General features: G+C 36.8%; 1 protein-coding gene across 2 annotated transcripts in view; it reads left to right on the forward strand.

Annotated features, from left to right (window-relative positions):
• Nucleotides 1–9501, forward strand: part of GCSAML (germinal center associated signaling and motility like) — a 46540-nt gene extending 37039 nt beyond the window's left edge. For both annotated transcript variants that reach the window (XM_040454456.1, XM_040454457.1), the window contains 2 exons: nt 8321–8349; nt 9223–9501. In XM_040454456.1, coding sequence (XP_040310390.1) covers nt 8321–8349; nt 9223–9465 — 272 coding nt within the window. In that variant the 3' untranslated portion in view covers nt 9466–9501. The remainder of the gene's footprint in view (nt 1–8320; nt 8350–9222) is intronic.
• The last annotated feature ends 5911 nt before the right edge of the window (nt 9502–15412 follow it).

Raw genomic sequence — 15412 nt, forward strand, 5'->3', positions numbered from 1 at the left:
GATCAGTCTTTCTCTGTATGGCTTATTTCACTTAGCATCACACTCTCCAGTTCCAACCACATTGCTACAAAGGGCCATACTTCATTCTTTCTCATTGCCACATAGTACTCCATTGTGTATATAAACCACAATTTCTTTATCCATTCATCAGTTGATGGACATTTAGGCTCTTTCCATAATTTGGCTATTGTTGAGAGTGCTGCTATAAACATTGGGGTACAAGTGTCCCTATGCATCAGTACTCCTGTATCCCTTGGGTAAATTCCTAGCAGTGCTACTGCTGGGTCATAGAGTAAGTCTACTTTTAATTTTCTGAGGAACCTCCACACTGTTTTCCAGAGTGGCTGCACCAATTTGCATTCCCACCAATAGTGCAAGAGGGTTCCTGTTTCTCCACATCCTCTCCAGCATCTATAGTCTCCTGATTTGTTCAGTTTGGCCACTCTGACTGGCGTGAGGTGATATCTGAGTGTGGTTTTGATTTGTATTTCCCTGATAAGGAGCGACGCTGAACATCTTTTCATGTGCCTGTTGGCCATCCGGATGTCTTCTTTAGAGAAGTGTCTATTCATGTTTTCTGCCCATTTCTTCACTGGGTTGTTTTTCAGGTGTGGAGTTTGGTGAGCTCTTTAAAGATTTTGGATACTAGCCCTTTGTCCGATATGTCATTTGCAAATATCTTTTCCCATTCTGTTGGTTGCCTTTTAGTTTTCTTGGTTGTTTCCTTTGCAGTGCAGAAGCTTTTTATCTTCATAAGGTCCCAGTAGTTCATTTTTGCTTTTAATTCCCTTGCCTTTGGGGATGTGTCAAGTAAGAAATTGCTATGGCTGGGATCAGAGAGGTTTTTTTCCTGCTTTCTCTTCTAGGGTTTTGATGGTTTCCTGTGTCACATTCAGGTCCTTCATCTATTTTGAGTTTATTTTTGTGAATGGTGTGAAAAAGTGGTCTAGTTTCAATCTTCTGCATATTGCTGTCCAGTTCTCCCAGCACCATTTGTTAAAGAGACTGTCTTTTTTCCATTGGATGTTCTTTCCTGCTTTGTCAAAGATGAGTTGGCCATACGTTTGTGGGTCTAGTTCTGGGGTTTCTATTCTATTCCATTGGTGTATGTGTCTGTTTTTGTGCCAATACCATGCTGTCTTGATGATTGCAGCTTTGTAGTAGAGGCTAAAGTCTGGGATTGTGATGCCTCCTGCTTTGGTCTTCTTCTTCAAAATAATGTTGCCTCTTCGGGGGCTTTTGTGGTTCCATATGAATTTTAGGATTGCTTGTTCTAGTTTCGAGAAGAATGCTGGTGCAATTTTGATTGGGATTGCATTGAATGTGTAGATAGCTTTGGGTAGTATTGACATTTTAACAACATTTATTGTTCCAATCCCTGAGCATGGAATGTTTTTCCATTTCTTTATATCTTCTTCAATTTCCTTCATAAGCTTTGTAGAGTTTTCAGCATACGGATCTTTTACATCTTTGGTTAGGTTTATTCCTAGGTATTTTAAGCTTCTTGGTGCAATTGTGAATGGGATCAGTTTCTTTATTTGTCTTTGTATTGCTTCATTATTAGTGTATAAGAATGCAACTGATTTCTGTACATTGATTTTGTATCCTGCAACTTTGCTGAATTCATGTATCAGTTCTAGCAGTCTTTTGGTGGAGTCTATCAGGTTTTTCATGTATAATATCATGCCATCTGCAAAAAGTGAAAGCTTAACTTCATCTTTGCCAAGTTTGATGCCTTTGATTTCCTTTTGTTGTCTGATTGCTGATGCTAGAACTTCCAGCACTATGTTCAACAACAGCAGTGAAAGTGGGCATCCCTGTCGTGTTCCTGATCTCAGGGAAAAAGCTCTCAGTTTTTCCCCATTGAGGAGGATGTTAGCTTGGGCTTTTCATAAATGGCTTTTATGTCTCTAAGTATGTTCCTTCTATCCCGACTTTCTCGAGGGTTTTTATTAAGAAAAGGTGCTGAATTTTGTCAAATGCCTTTTCTGCATCGATTGACAGGATCATATGGTTCATATCTTTTCTTAATGTGGTGTATCGTGTTGATTGATTTGCGAATGTTGAACCAGCCCTGCATCCCAGGAATGAATCCCACTTGATCATGGTGAATAATTCTTTGTATATGCTGTTGAATTCGATTTGCTAGTATCTTATGGAGATTTTTTGCATCCATATTCATCAGGGATATTGGCCAGTAGTTCTCTTTTGTTACTGGGTCTCTGTCTGGTTTAGGAATCAAAGTAATACTGGCTTCATAGAATGAGTCTGGAAGGTTTCCTTCCCTCTCTATTTTTTGGAATAGCTTGAGAAGGATAGGTATTATCTCTGCTTTAAACATCTGGTAGAACTCCCCTGGGAAGCCATCTGGTCCTGGACTCTTATTTGTTGGGACATTTTTGATATCCAATTCAATTTCTTCGCTGGTTATGGGTCTGTTCAAGCTTTCTATTTCTTCCTGATTGAGTTTTGGAAGTGTGTGGGCGTTTAGGAATTTGTCCATTTCTTCCAGGTTGTCCAGTTTTTTGCCATATAAATTTTCATAGTATCCCTGATAATTGCTTGTATCTCTGAGGGATTGGTTGTAATAATTCTATTTTCATTCATGATTTTATCTATTTGGGTCATCTCCATTTTCTTTTTGAGAAGCCTGGCTAGAGGTTTATCAATTTTGTTTATCTTTTCAAAAAAAGTAAATCTTGGTTTCGTTGATCTGCTCTACAGTTTTTTTTAGATTCTATATTGTTTATTTCTGCTCTGATCTTTCTTATTTCTCTTCTTCTGCCGGGTTTAGGCTGTCTTTGCTCTTCTGCTTCTATTTCCTTTAGTTGTGCTGTTAGATTTTGTATTTGGGATTTTCTTGTTTCTTGAGATAGGCCTGGATTGCGATATATTTTACTCTCAGGACTGCCTTCGCTGCATCCCAAAGCGTTTGGATTGTTGTATTTTCATTTTCGTTTGCTTCCATATATTTTTTAATTTCTTCTCTAATTGCCCGGTTGATCCACTCATTCTTTAGTAGGGTGTTCTTTAACTTCCATGCTTTTGGAGGTTTTCCAGACTTTTTCCTGTGGTTGATTTCAAGCTTCATAGCATTGTGTTCTGAAAGTATGCACGGTATGATTTCAATTCTTGTATACTTATGAAGGGCTGTTTTGCGACCCGGTATATGATCTATCTTGGAGAATGTTCCATGTGCACTCGAGAAGAAAGTATATTCTGTTGCTTTGGGATGCAGAGTTCTAAATATATCTGTCAAGTCCATCTGATCCAATGTATCATTCAGGGCCCTTGTTTCTTTATTGACCATGTGTGTAGATGATCTATTCATTTCTGTAAGTGGAGTGTTCAAGTCCCCTGCAATTACCACATTCTTATCAATAAGGTCGGTTATTTTTGCGAGTAATGTTTTATATATTTGGGGGCTCCTGTATTTGGTGCATAGACATTTATAATTGTTAGCTCTTCCTGATGGATAGACCATGTTATTATTATATAATGCCCTTCCTCATCTCTTGTTACAACCTTTAATTTAAAGTCTAGTTTGTCTGATATAAGTATGGCTACTCCAGCTTTCTTTTGGCTTCCAGTAGCATGACAAATAGTTCTCCATCCCCTCACTCTCAATCTGAAGGTGTCCTCAGGTCTAAAATGAGTCTCTTGTAGACAGCAAATAGATGGGTCTTCTTTTTTTATCCATTCTGATACCCTATGTCTTTTGGGTGTTGCATTTAGTCCATTTACATTCAGTGTTATTATAGAAAGATATGGGTTTAGAGTCATTGTCATGTCCGTAGGTTGCATGCTTGTAGTCATGTCTCTGGTACTTTGTCTCACAGGATCCCCCTTAGGATCTCTTGTTGGGCTGGTTTAGTGGTGATGAATTCCTTCAGTTTTTGTTTGTTTGGGAAACCTTTATCTCTCCTTCTATTCTAAATGACAGACTTGCTGGATAACAGATTCTCGGCTGCATATTTTTTCTCTTCATCACATTGAAGATCTCCTGCCATTCCTTTCTGGCCTGCCAAGTTTCAGTAGAGATGGGTCACGAGTCTTATAGGTCTCCCTTTATATGTTACAGCACATTCATCTCTAGCTACTTTCAGAATTCTTTCTTTATCCTTGTATTTTGCCAGTTTCACTATGATATGTCGTGGGGAAGATCTATTCAAGTTATGTCTGAAGGCAGTTTTCTGTGCCTCTTGGATTTCAATGCCTTTTTCCTTCCCCAGATCAGGGAAATTCTCAGCTATGATTTCTTCAAGTACACTTTCAGCACCTTTCCCTCTCTCTTCCTCCTCCGGAATACCAATTATGCATAGATTATTTCTCTTTAGTGCATCATTTAGTTCTCTAATTTTCCCCTCATACTCCTGGATTTTTTTTATCTTTTTCTCAGCTTCTTCTTTTTCCATAATTTTATCTTCTAGTTCACCTATTCTCTCCTCTGCCTCTTCAATCCTAGCCTTGGTTGTCTCCATTTTATTTTGCAGCTCGTTGACAGCCTTTTTTTTAGCTCCTCCTGGCTGTTCCTTAGTCCCTTGATCTCTGTAGCAATAGATTCTCGGCTGTCCTTTATACTGCTTTCAAGCCCAGCGATTAATTTTATGACTATTATTCTAAATTCACCTTCTGTTATATTGTTTAAATCGTTTTTGATCAGTTTGTTACCTGTTGTTTTTTCCTGGACGTTTTTATGAGGGGAATTCTTCCATTTCGTCATTTTGGATAGTCCCTGGTGTGGTGCGGAACTGAAGGGCACTTCCCCTGTGCTGTTGAATAACTTGAGTTGGTGGGCGGGGCCACAGTCAGGTTGATGTCTGCCCTCAGCCCACCGCTGGGGCCACAGTCAGACTGGTGTGTGCCTTCTCGTCCCCTTTCCTAGGGGCGGGATTCACTGTTGGGTGGGGTGGCCCATCTGGGCTACTTGCACACTGCCAGGCTTGTGGTGGTGGGGATCTGGCGTATTAGCTGGGGTGAATCGCAAAGTGCACAGAGGCGGGAGGGCCTGGCTCAGCTCGCTTTTCCTTAGGAGATCCACTTCGGGAAGGGCCCCTCTTCTGTGGGCCTCTCGTCTGCGCTTGGCTCTGTGGACTCCGTTCTGCTAGTCTTCTGTTGGTTTTCTGGGTTATTTAGGCAGGTGTAAGTGGAATCTAAGTGATCACCGGGACATGCAGTGGGCCCAGCACCCTCCTACGCCACCATCTTCCCAGCTGCCTCTGAAATTTTGTCCCCCTGAGTCTAAAGAGGACTCTTTAAGTGGAAAGGAGAGATCTCAAGTGACAGTGTAAACACATGAAACAGAAAAGTAGTAAAAATGAATATATCTGTAAAATTTGGTCAAGGAATTCACACTAGAAAAAAGGTTATAAAATATGATAACATAAAACAGGGGAGGGAAGGGTAAAAATGGGTTAAAACTTGAATGACTATCAACTTAATATAGATTTCAATTTGAAGAAGAGTTTGTGTACAAATGTAATAGTAACCATATAGTAAGAACCAATGGTAAACATGCAAACAATAAAGAGAAAGAATCCAAATATACCATTAAAGAAAATCAGGAAAGCATAGAAAGACAAGCAAGGATCAGAGAAAATCTCCAGAAATAACCACAAAATAAGTAATAAAATGGCAATAAATACATATATATCAATAATTATTTTGAATGTAAATGGACTAAATACTTCACTCAAAACACATAAAGTGTCAGAATGGATTGAAAAAATAAAGACCCATCCTTTTCCATGCTACCCAGGGAGGGATTCATATGATATTGCATTCTAGTCATAACTTAAAGGGAAAAATACAGAGACTTGATGTCCTGCAAATGAATGAGGAAGATGTCCTCAAATTCCTTGTGGCAGGAACCCATATAGGTGGCACCAACCTTGACTTCCAAATGGAACAGTATATCTACAAAAGAAAAATTATGGCACCTACATCATAGATCTGAAGAGAACCTGAGAGAAGCTTCTGCTGGCAGCTTGTGCCTGTGTTGCCATTGAAAACCTGGCTGATGTCAGTGTTATCCCATCCAGGAGTACTGACCAGCGAGCTGGGCTGCAGTGTGTTGATGCTACTGGAGCCACACTTATTGCTGGCCATTTCATTTTTGGAAACTTCACTAACTAGATCCAGGAGGTCTTCTGGGAACCAAGACCTCTGATGGCTACTGATCCCAGGGCTGACAACCAGCTCTCACAGAGGCATCTTATGTTAACCTGCCAACATCGCTCTGTGTAACACAGACTCTCCTCTGCACTATGTGAACATTGCCATCTTGTGCAATAATAGGGAGCTCACTAAATGGGTCTGATCTGGTGGATGCTTGCCCAGGAAGTTGTTTGAATGAATGATATCATAGCCTGTGAACACTTAGGGATATCATACCTGATCTCTACTTCTACAGAGATCCTGAAAATAAAGAGCACAACTCTGCTGAAAAGACTGTGATCAAGGAGCAATTTCCAGGTGAATGTACTTTTTCACCTCCTGAGTTCACTCATCCTGAAGTCGCAGACTGCCCTGAAGGCATGCAGGTGCCCTCTGCACCTATTCAGCAGTTCCCTACTGAAGACTGGAGTACTCAGCTTGCCACTGAAAACTAGTCTGCAGCTCCCACTGTTCAGGCTGCTGAATGGGTAGGAACAGCCATTGAGTGATCTTAAGTTGCTCTTCCAAAAGACTGAAAGTGAAGGGCTAGAGAAACATTTATCATGCAAATGTATGTCAAAAGAAATCCAGAGTAGCAATACTTATATTGAACAATTTATACTTTATTTTTTTTTTTAAATTTTTTCCAACGTTTATTTATTTTTGGGACAGAGAGAGACAGAGCATGAACGGGCGAGGGGCAGAGAGAGAGGGAGACACAGAATCGGAAACAGGCTCCAGGCTCTGAGCCATCAGCCCAGAGCCCGACGCGGGGCTCGAACTCACGGACCACGAGATCGTGACCTGGCTGAAGTCGGACGCTTAACCGACTGTGCCACCCAGGCGCCCCGAACAATTTATACTTTAAAACAAACACTATAACTTTTTAGAGAACCTCCGTACTGTTTTCTACAGTTGCTGCACCAGTTTGCATCCCCACCAACAGTGCAAGAAGGTTCCCCTTTTTCCACATCCTCACCAACACCTGTTGTTTGTGTGTTGTTAATTTTAGCCATTCTGACAGGTGTGAGGTGGTATCAACATGGCTTTAATTTGTATTAACCTGATAATGAGTGATGTTAAGCATATTTTCATGTGTCTGTTGGTCATCTGGATGTCTTCTTTGGAAAAATGTCTATTTAAGTCTTCTGCCCATTTTGTAATTGGATTATGTTTTTTGGGTATTGAGTTTTATAAGTTCTTAATATGTTTTAGATACTAAACCTTTATCAAATATGTCATTTGTAAATATCTTCTATCATTTTGTAGGTTACTTTTTTAGTTTTGTAACCTCTCTGGCATTGTCTGTAGCAAGTTCTTTCTAGATATGTCTCCTGAGGCGAGGAAATGAAAAACCAAAATAAACTCTTAAAAATTGACATGAACAAGTGAATATATAAGTATCTAAAAAATGGTACTTGTGAATCTAATCTTAACAACAAAAATACAAACTACTTCAGCATTGACAGATATAATTAGCCTGAATATATTTGTATTTAATTTGAAATAGTTAATCTTGTTATTTGAGTATCTATCTCTATGATTGCTTATCTTTAAAAATTATATGGGATGTCTGGGTGGCTCAGTCGGTTAAGCATCCGACTTTGGCTCAGGTAATGATCTCGCAGTTTGCAAGTTCAAGCCCTACATCAGACCCTGTGCTGACATCTCAGAGCCTGGAGTCTGCTTCAGATTCTTTGTCTCCTGCTCTGTCTTTGCTCCTACCCCGCTTGCACTCTGTCTCTCCCTTTCTCAAAAGTTAGTAAACTTTAAAAAATTAAAAAAAATACATATGATTTCCTTATGATACTTTAATCAAATTTATATCCTAAATTTCATATATAATTGTTTTTTTTTCTTTGAACTTTCCATACTTTATTTTTATGGCATGTTTGTGGAGAAAATTTTATTACCCAATTCCAAAATCGACATTTATTCAGCAAATATGGTGCATGTCACTTACACAGAAACATAGTATTAATGCTTCCTGAACATATATTCTTTCTTGATCTTGTCATTCAGGTCTGAGAACCTCCATAACAACATGAGATAATGTCACATGCTTAGATGATGGGCTTCTTTGCAGTTAGATCACTGTATTGAAAACCTTTTCTCCCTAACTTGTGATAGTCCAAAAATGTCAATTTTTGTTTTTATCCTTTAGGCAAAGAAGTTTTATCTGCCTCTAATCAGGTAATAAAAATATTAACTTGTGTGATAAATGTCAAAATACAGATGACTTTATTTAAGGGTAGCTATAGGTCCTTCTGATAATTTCTGAATGAACTTGTAAAGCACTTTATGTTTTAAATAATTTTCCTTATATTTTTAATGCAAAAATTGTAAAATTAAAAAAATATATATTTTAACTGATTTAAATGATTGGCAAGTTTGTTGTTGTCCTTATTGTTGTCCTAATTCTACTGAAGCTTATCATTTTAATTTTCAAAACTACTGTAACAAAAATAAAATTAAGTCAATTTACACTTATAATTTGACCACCAAAAACATTAATTCTTTTCAGCTTTCCATATTGCTTTCTTATGTTTAAACCCAGGAATTAGCATTTATATTTACAAACATGGTGGAACACATGGTGGTTAATAGACACATAAAGAATGTTTATTCCTTTTAATACTATATCACAAGCATTTTATTGATTTAATTATAATGCAGTATTTTAATGTTTTCCATTTTTTTTCATGGTCTATGCAACAAAAATGTATTTAAGGTCAAAATTTTAATCGTATTTTGTCTTATGACACTTTATTTTTTATGTAGTTTGACTACTTATTGACATATAATTATTGCATATATTATGTCTGAATACCTGTGACTTAATGTATATCATTACTTTTTTAAAAAAATATTCAGAAGGATAATAGTATCCTTCTTTTCCCTTTTAATATTTGAAGTGAAATGAAAGTATAATGAGTAGTAGTTTGGATACCTAATGTAAGATCACCATCAGACAAGAAGAAACAAAGGGCAGATGTTGAGCTCAAATTTGATAGATGATCCTGGATCCTTTATTTATTATTATTTTTATTTTTCTGTGCTTGGCAGGAACATGAGAATGGCAGTGGTTCTGAGGAAGTGTGCTACACTGTCATTAGTCACAGTTCCTATCGGAGGCCCTCCCTGAGCTCCAACGATGATGGTTATGAGAATATCGACTCCACCACAAAGACAGTGAAGCCATTTAGAAATGGGCCCGAAACAGAATATGCCCTTCTCAGGATGACTTGTGCTACTAGGCCTTCTTCCTGTACCGCTGACCATGATTATGAACTTGTGCTTCCCCACTAGAAATCTCATGCTTCCACTAAAAAAGATGATACAAACTAGTAGCCTCCAAAGGAGTGTTTCTGCATCTCTGAAACATGACATCTTTGTGGTTTGGGTTAAGCCATATAAATTGACATAAGGTTATAGAGTATTCGACATTTCTTTGTAAGGTTTGAGGACATGGAAATGCTGGAATCTTCCTAGGGCATTGAACATCCATCAATATATGACCTAACATCCAATTCCAACACTGCTCTACAAATTTCAAATGACAAAATTTCCACTCATAATCTATTTCATTTTTGAGGTATAATCTACTCAATAAACCTTTAAAATATAAGATCAATGACCAGACCATTTGTTAACCTGATTTTTAATTAAATTTTGACTTTTTTCACATATCGGAAGTTTTTGCTTGTTAACTTGAGGTCACAGTTAAAAAATCCATAGGTTTTGATATTGACCTTTCTGAGAGGAGAAGCTGGGAGTCATTATAAAAGAAGAAATGTATCAAATTTAATTGCTTATTGTATTTTCCTCCAATGGCAAATCAAGATTCAAAGATTAGTAAAAAACAAATATAAGGTTTGTGCATATAGCTTTGCTCACAACATACTAATTAATTTAATCTATGACTAGCTACTTATGAAGGAAGGTGAAGAGTTTTGAGTCTTAAAATTCAGTATATTGGATTTCTGGGAAGATGGCAGGCATAGGAAGATCCTGAGATCACTTCGCCCCACAGAGACATTGAGATAACAGATACATCAATGCAACTAACTCTGAAAAGGTCCTGAAGACTGGGAGAACAGATCTTCCATAGTTAATCATAAAGAGGAGGCCATATTGAAAAAAGGTAGAAAAGGAAGATACATAGTTGGGAAACAAATACTTGTCAAGACTAATCACAAATGAGAAAGCCACCATAAGCATAGTAAAACAAGAAGATAAGACATCTACACTAGATACCCCAGGCATGGGGGACCTGAACTAAGACAAGTGCCCATAACATTTGGCTTTGGAAACAAGAGGGTTTCTATATTCAGTGGGCCTTAACTCCAGGTACTTTAAAAATCAGTGGGTTTATCTCTAGGATAGCTGGAGGGCAATAGGAAACTGAGTGCCCACCCTTAAGGAGACAACATAAGAGTGAACCCTGCTGAGATGCAGCATAGAAGCAGCAGTTTGAAAAGTGCCTAGAGTGTACAAGAGATTTATTTACTAATCTCAGAACATGTATTGGAGGGGCAGGTATCATTAAAAGGCTTCACCAAGAATAAAAATACTGTGGTCACCATTTTCTAAATAACCAGACAATATTTGCAGGAATGTCTTCCACATTGCTAATTCCATGCACTTCACCCACACATTTCCCTGCAGATCTACACCCTCTAACCCACCCCACTCTGTAGGCCTCCCTCCAAAGTGCCTCAAGCCCCAACACACCCTGGAATCAAGCCCAACAGGGACTAGTACCACTTGGAAGTGACTCCTGACCTGGGGAGAAGAGAAGATAATCAGACCAGTGTACCAGCAGTCCCAGCAACTGAATATTATAGCTGGCAGCACAGAGAGAGTGCTTGACTGATCAGTGCAATTTCAACCCAAGTGGATGAACTGGGGGCAGGCATCTAGTCTAACTGATCTCGCTCACCAGTGAAAGCTTTTCAGGGGACAATACAGGGAGAGCACCTTTCAAGTTGGTGTGACTTAAGTCTCAATAGATGGATTTAGAGTAGTCATCTGGTCTGATGGCCAGATCATCCCAACAACAAAAGTTTCTCTGGAGGCAGCATAGTGAATGCAGTGCCCTGCATTCACTGTGACAGCAGTCCCAGCAAATAGGCTGAGGGAGGCATCAGCTCTGACTACTGACACTGCCAACTACAAGCCCATGGCAGCTGGAGACAAGCCCATTAACAGAACTAGAACCAAACCCAGCTTAGTGTGCATATAACAGGCAAAATGGGTCACTGCAGACAACTGGACTGAAAACAAACATGGCTCAGCTGCAAGAGTTGGGAACATACAACTGACATGGAAGATGCACCTGAAGTGCTTGGTTCTGGTGAACAGGAGATATTGTGCTACAAGATACCATAGGACTCTTCTTCATAAAGCACTACTTTCAAGATCAGGAAAATAGATGACTTTCTTAATACATAGAAACAAATACAGACAGTCAGACACAATGAGGAGACAGAGGGATATGTCTCAAATAAAAGAATAGCACAATGCCACAGCAAAAGAGCAAAATGAAACAAATAGGCAATATGCCTCTTAGAAAATTCAAAGTAATGGTCATAAAGATACTCACTGGACTTGAGGAAAGAGGAGAAAATCTCAGTGAGACCTTCAACAAAGAGAAAATATAAAAAAGAACCAGAGATGAAGATCTCAATAACTCAAACAAAATGTACAGTAAAGGGAATCAATAGCATATTAGAGGGAGCAGAAGAGCAGATCAATGATCTGGAATACAGGGTAATGGAAAGTAATGAAGCTAAACAGCAAAGAGAAAAAAATTATAAAAAATATAAGAATAGGTTAAGGGAATTAGGTAACATTATCAAACCTAATACCGTTTGCATTATAAAGATACCAGAAAGAGAAGACAGAGAGATGGGGGCAAAACATTTGTTTAAAGAAATAATAGCTGAAAATTTCCCTAATCTGGGGAAGAAAATAGATAGCCACATCCAGGAGGCACAGAGAACCCCCGAAAAATCAACCCCAGGATATGTACACCAAGACACATAACAAATAAAATGGTAAAAAGTAGTGATAAAAGAACTTTAAAAGCAATAGAGAAGAGACAAGTTATATACAAGGAAAATCCCATAAAGCTATCAGCTGATCTTTTAAAAAAAATTCTTTCAGTTTAATTAATTAATTAATTAATTTATTTATTTATTCTGAGAGAGAGAGAGACAGAAAGTAAGCAAGGGAGGGGCAGAGAGAGAAGGAGAGAGAGAATGTGAAACAGGCTCCACACTGTCAGCACAGAGTCCAATGCAGGGGCTTGACCTCACAAATCATGACATCATGACCTGAGTCAAAACCAAGACTTGGACAGTTAACCGACTCAGCCATCAGGTGACCTATATCAACTGATCTTTTAACAAAAACTTTACAAGCCAAAAGAAGGAAGCATGATATATTCAAAGCCCTCAAAAGATTAAAAAAAAATCCTGAAGCCAAGAAAATCCAGCAAAATTACTATTCAGAATAGAAGGGGTTATAAAATTTCCCAGATAAACAAGAGTTAAAGGAGTTTATTATCATTTAACCAGCCTTACAAAAAATATGATAGGGAATTATTTGAGTGGAAAGAAAAGACCATAATCAGGAGAAAGAACATTATAAAAGGAAAACCTTTAAAAGGTAATGCAAACATATAAAAAGGTAGTAGATTAATCATTATAAAATCAGCATGGTGGTTAAAACACAAAAGCAGTAAAATAAATTATAAATTCAAAAATCAGCCAAGGGATGCACAAAATAAAGAATGTAAACTATGACATAATATACATAAAATATGCAGAGTGGAGTAAAAATCTAGTGCTTTTAAAATGGGTTCAAACTTTAGTGATAATGTAGACTACTATATTAATAAGATGTTATATGTGAACCTAATGGTAAACACAATTAAAAAACCTATAACAGATAAACAAAAATTTTAAAGGATTTTAAAGCATTCCACTAAAGAAATAGTGAAAATAGTAAGACAAAATGAAAGGAACACACAAGAATTACAAAAACAACCACAAAGTGAGAAATAAAATGACAATAAGTACATACCAATCAATAATTACTTTAAATCTAAATAAACTAAATGCTCCAATCAAAAGACATAGGGTGTTTGGCAGAGACATGCACAAACATTTCTCCAGAGAAGACATCCAGATTTCCAACAGACACATAAAAAGATGCTCAACATCATTCATCTATGGGAAATTGAAATTAAAATCATGATAAGATATTTCCTCACACCTGTTGAAATGGCTAAAAGAAACATACACACACACACACATGCGCGCACATACACATGCACAAGAAACACATATTGGCAAGGATGTGGAGAAAAAGGAACTCTTGTGCATTGTTGATGAGAATGCAAATTGGTGCAGCCACTGAAAAACAGTATAGACATTCTTCAGATAATTAAAAATAGAAATACCATATAATCCAGTAACTCCACTACTGGATATTTACCTAAAGAATCCAAAGACTCTAATTTGAATATATATATATATATATAGATATAGATATAGTAATACTATAGATATAGTAATATATATAGAAATACTATATATATAGTGTATTACATATATGTATAATATATATGGTAATACTATATATAGTAACATATATAGTGATACTAGATATATGGTGTATTATGTATATATATATGTTATATATAACATATATATATAAAACTAATACAAGAGAATAATGAAATCTTGCAATTTGCAACAACATTGATAGATCTAGAAAGTGTAATGCTTAGTGAATAGGTCAATCAGAAAGACAAATACCATATGATTTCATTCATATGCGGAATTTAAGAAACAAAATAAACAAAGAAAAAAGAGACAAACAAAAAACAGTCTCCTACGTAGAGAGAACAAACTGATGGTTACTAGAGGCGAAGTGGGTGGGGGATGGGTGAAATAAGTGAAGGGGATTAAGAGTATACTTAATCATCATGAGCACTGAGTAATGTATAGAATTACTGAATCTCTATATTATACACCTGAAACTAATATAACACTGTATGGCAGAGAGAGAGGCTGAATGGATAAAAAAGCAAGACTCATCTATATGCTGCCTACAAGAGGAGTCACTTCAGACCTAAAGATACCTGCAGATTGAAAGTGAGGGGATAGAGAAATATTTACTAATGTAAATGGAAGCAAAAGGAAACCTGGGGTAGCAATACTTATATTGGACAAAATATACTTTAAAACAGAATGGAATAAGAGACTCAGAATAACTCTATATAATGATAAAGGAAGTAACCTAAGGATATAAAAATTATAAATATATACGCACCAAACATGGAAAACACCTAAATATGTAAAACAGAAATAAAGGGCAAAATGACAGAAATACAATAATAGCAAAGGACTTTTAAAAAACACACTTACATCAATGGATAGATTATCCAGACAGAAAAACAATGAAACTGGCTTTGAATGACACATTGGACCAGATGGATCTAACATATATTCAAAACACTGCATTTAGAACAGTGGGTTACACATTACTTTCAAGTACACATAGAACATTCTTCAGAATAGATCACATCTTAGGCCACAAAACAAGTCTTAATACATTAAAAAAGATAGAAATTAAAAAAGATAGAAATTATATCATACACCTTTTCTGACTAGAATGGTATGGAACTAGAAATCAATCCCAGAAATATATCTGGGAAAATTACAAAATACCTTTAGGCTAAATTACATGCTACTAAACAATAAATGAGTCAGCCAAAAAATCAAAAGGGAATGAAAAAAAATGCCATGGAGACAAATGAAATTGAAAATACAATGGTTCAAAATCTTTAGGATGTAGCAACAGCTGTTCTAAAAGGGATATTTTTTAGCAATATAGACCTACCTCAAGAAGCAAGAAAAACATGAACTAAACAACTTAATCTGACAGATAAGGGACCTAGAAAAAGAAGAACAAAATCCAAAGCCAGCAGAAAAAAAAATTAAATAATAAAAATTAAATCAGAAATGTATAAAATAGAGAAAAAAAATATAACACAAGAATGAAACCAGGAGCTGGTTCTTTGAAAAGATCAACAACAAAAAAAACAAAATTGATAAACTTTTAATCACATTCATCAACAAAAAAAGAGAAGTGAGTCAAATAAATAAAATCAGAAATAAAAGAGCAGAAATAAAAACCAACACAAACTGAAACTAATATCACACTGTATGTTAACTAACTGAAA

Source organism: Herpailurus yagouaroundi, unplaced genomic scaffold (genome assembly GCF_014898765.1).
Source record: "Herpailurus yagouaroundi ecotype Mexico unplaced genomic scaffold, PumYag 212, whole genome shotgun sequence".
NCBI lineage: Eukaryota > Metazoa > Chordata > Mammalia > Carnivora > Felidae > Herpailurus > Herpailurus yagouaroundi.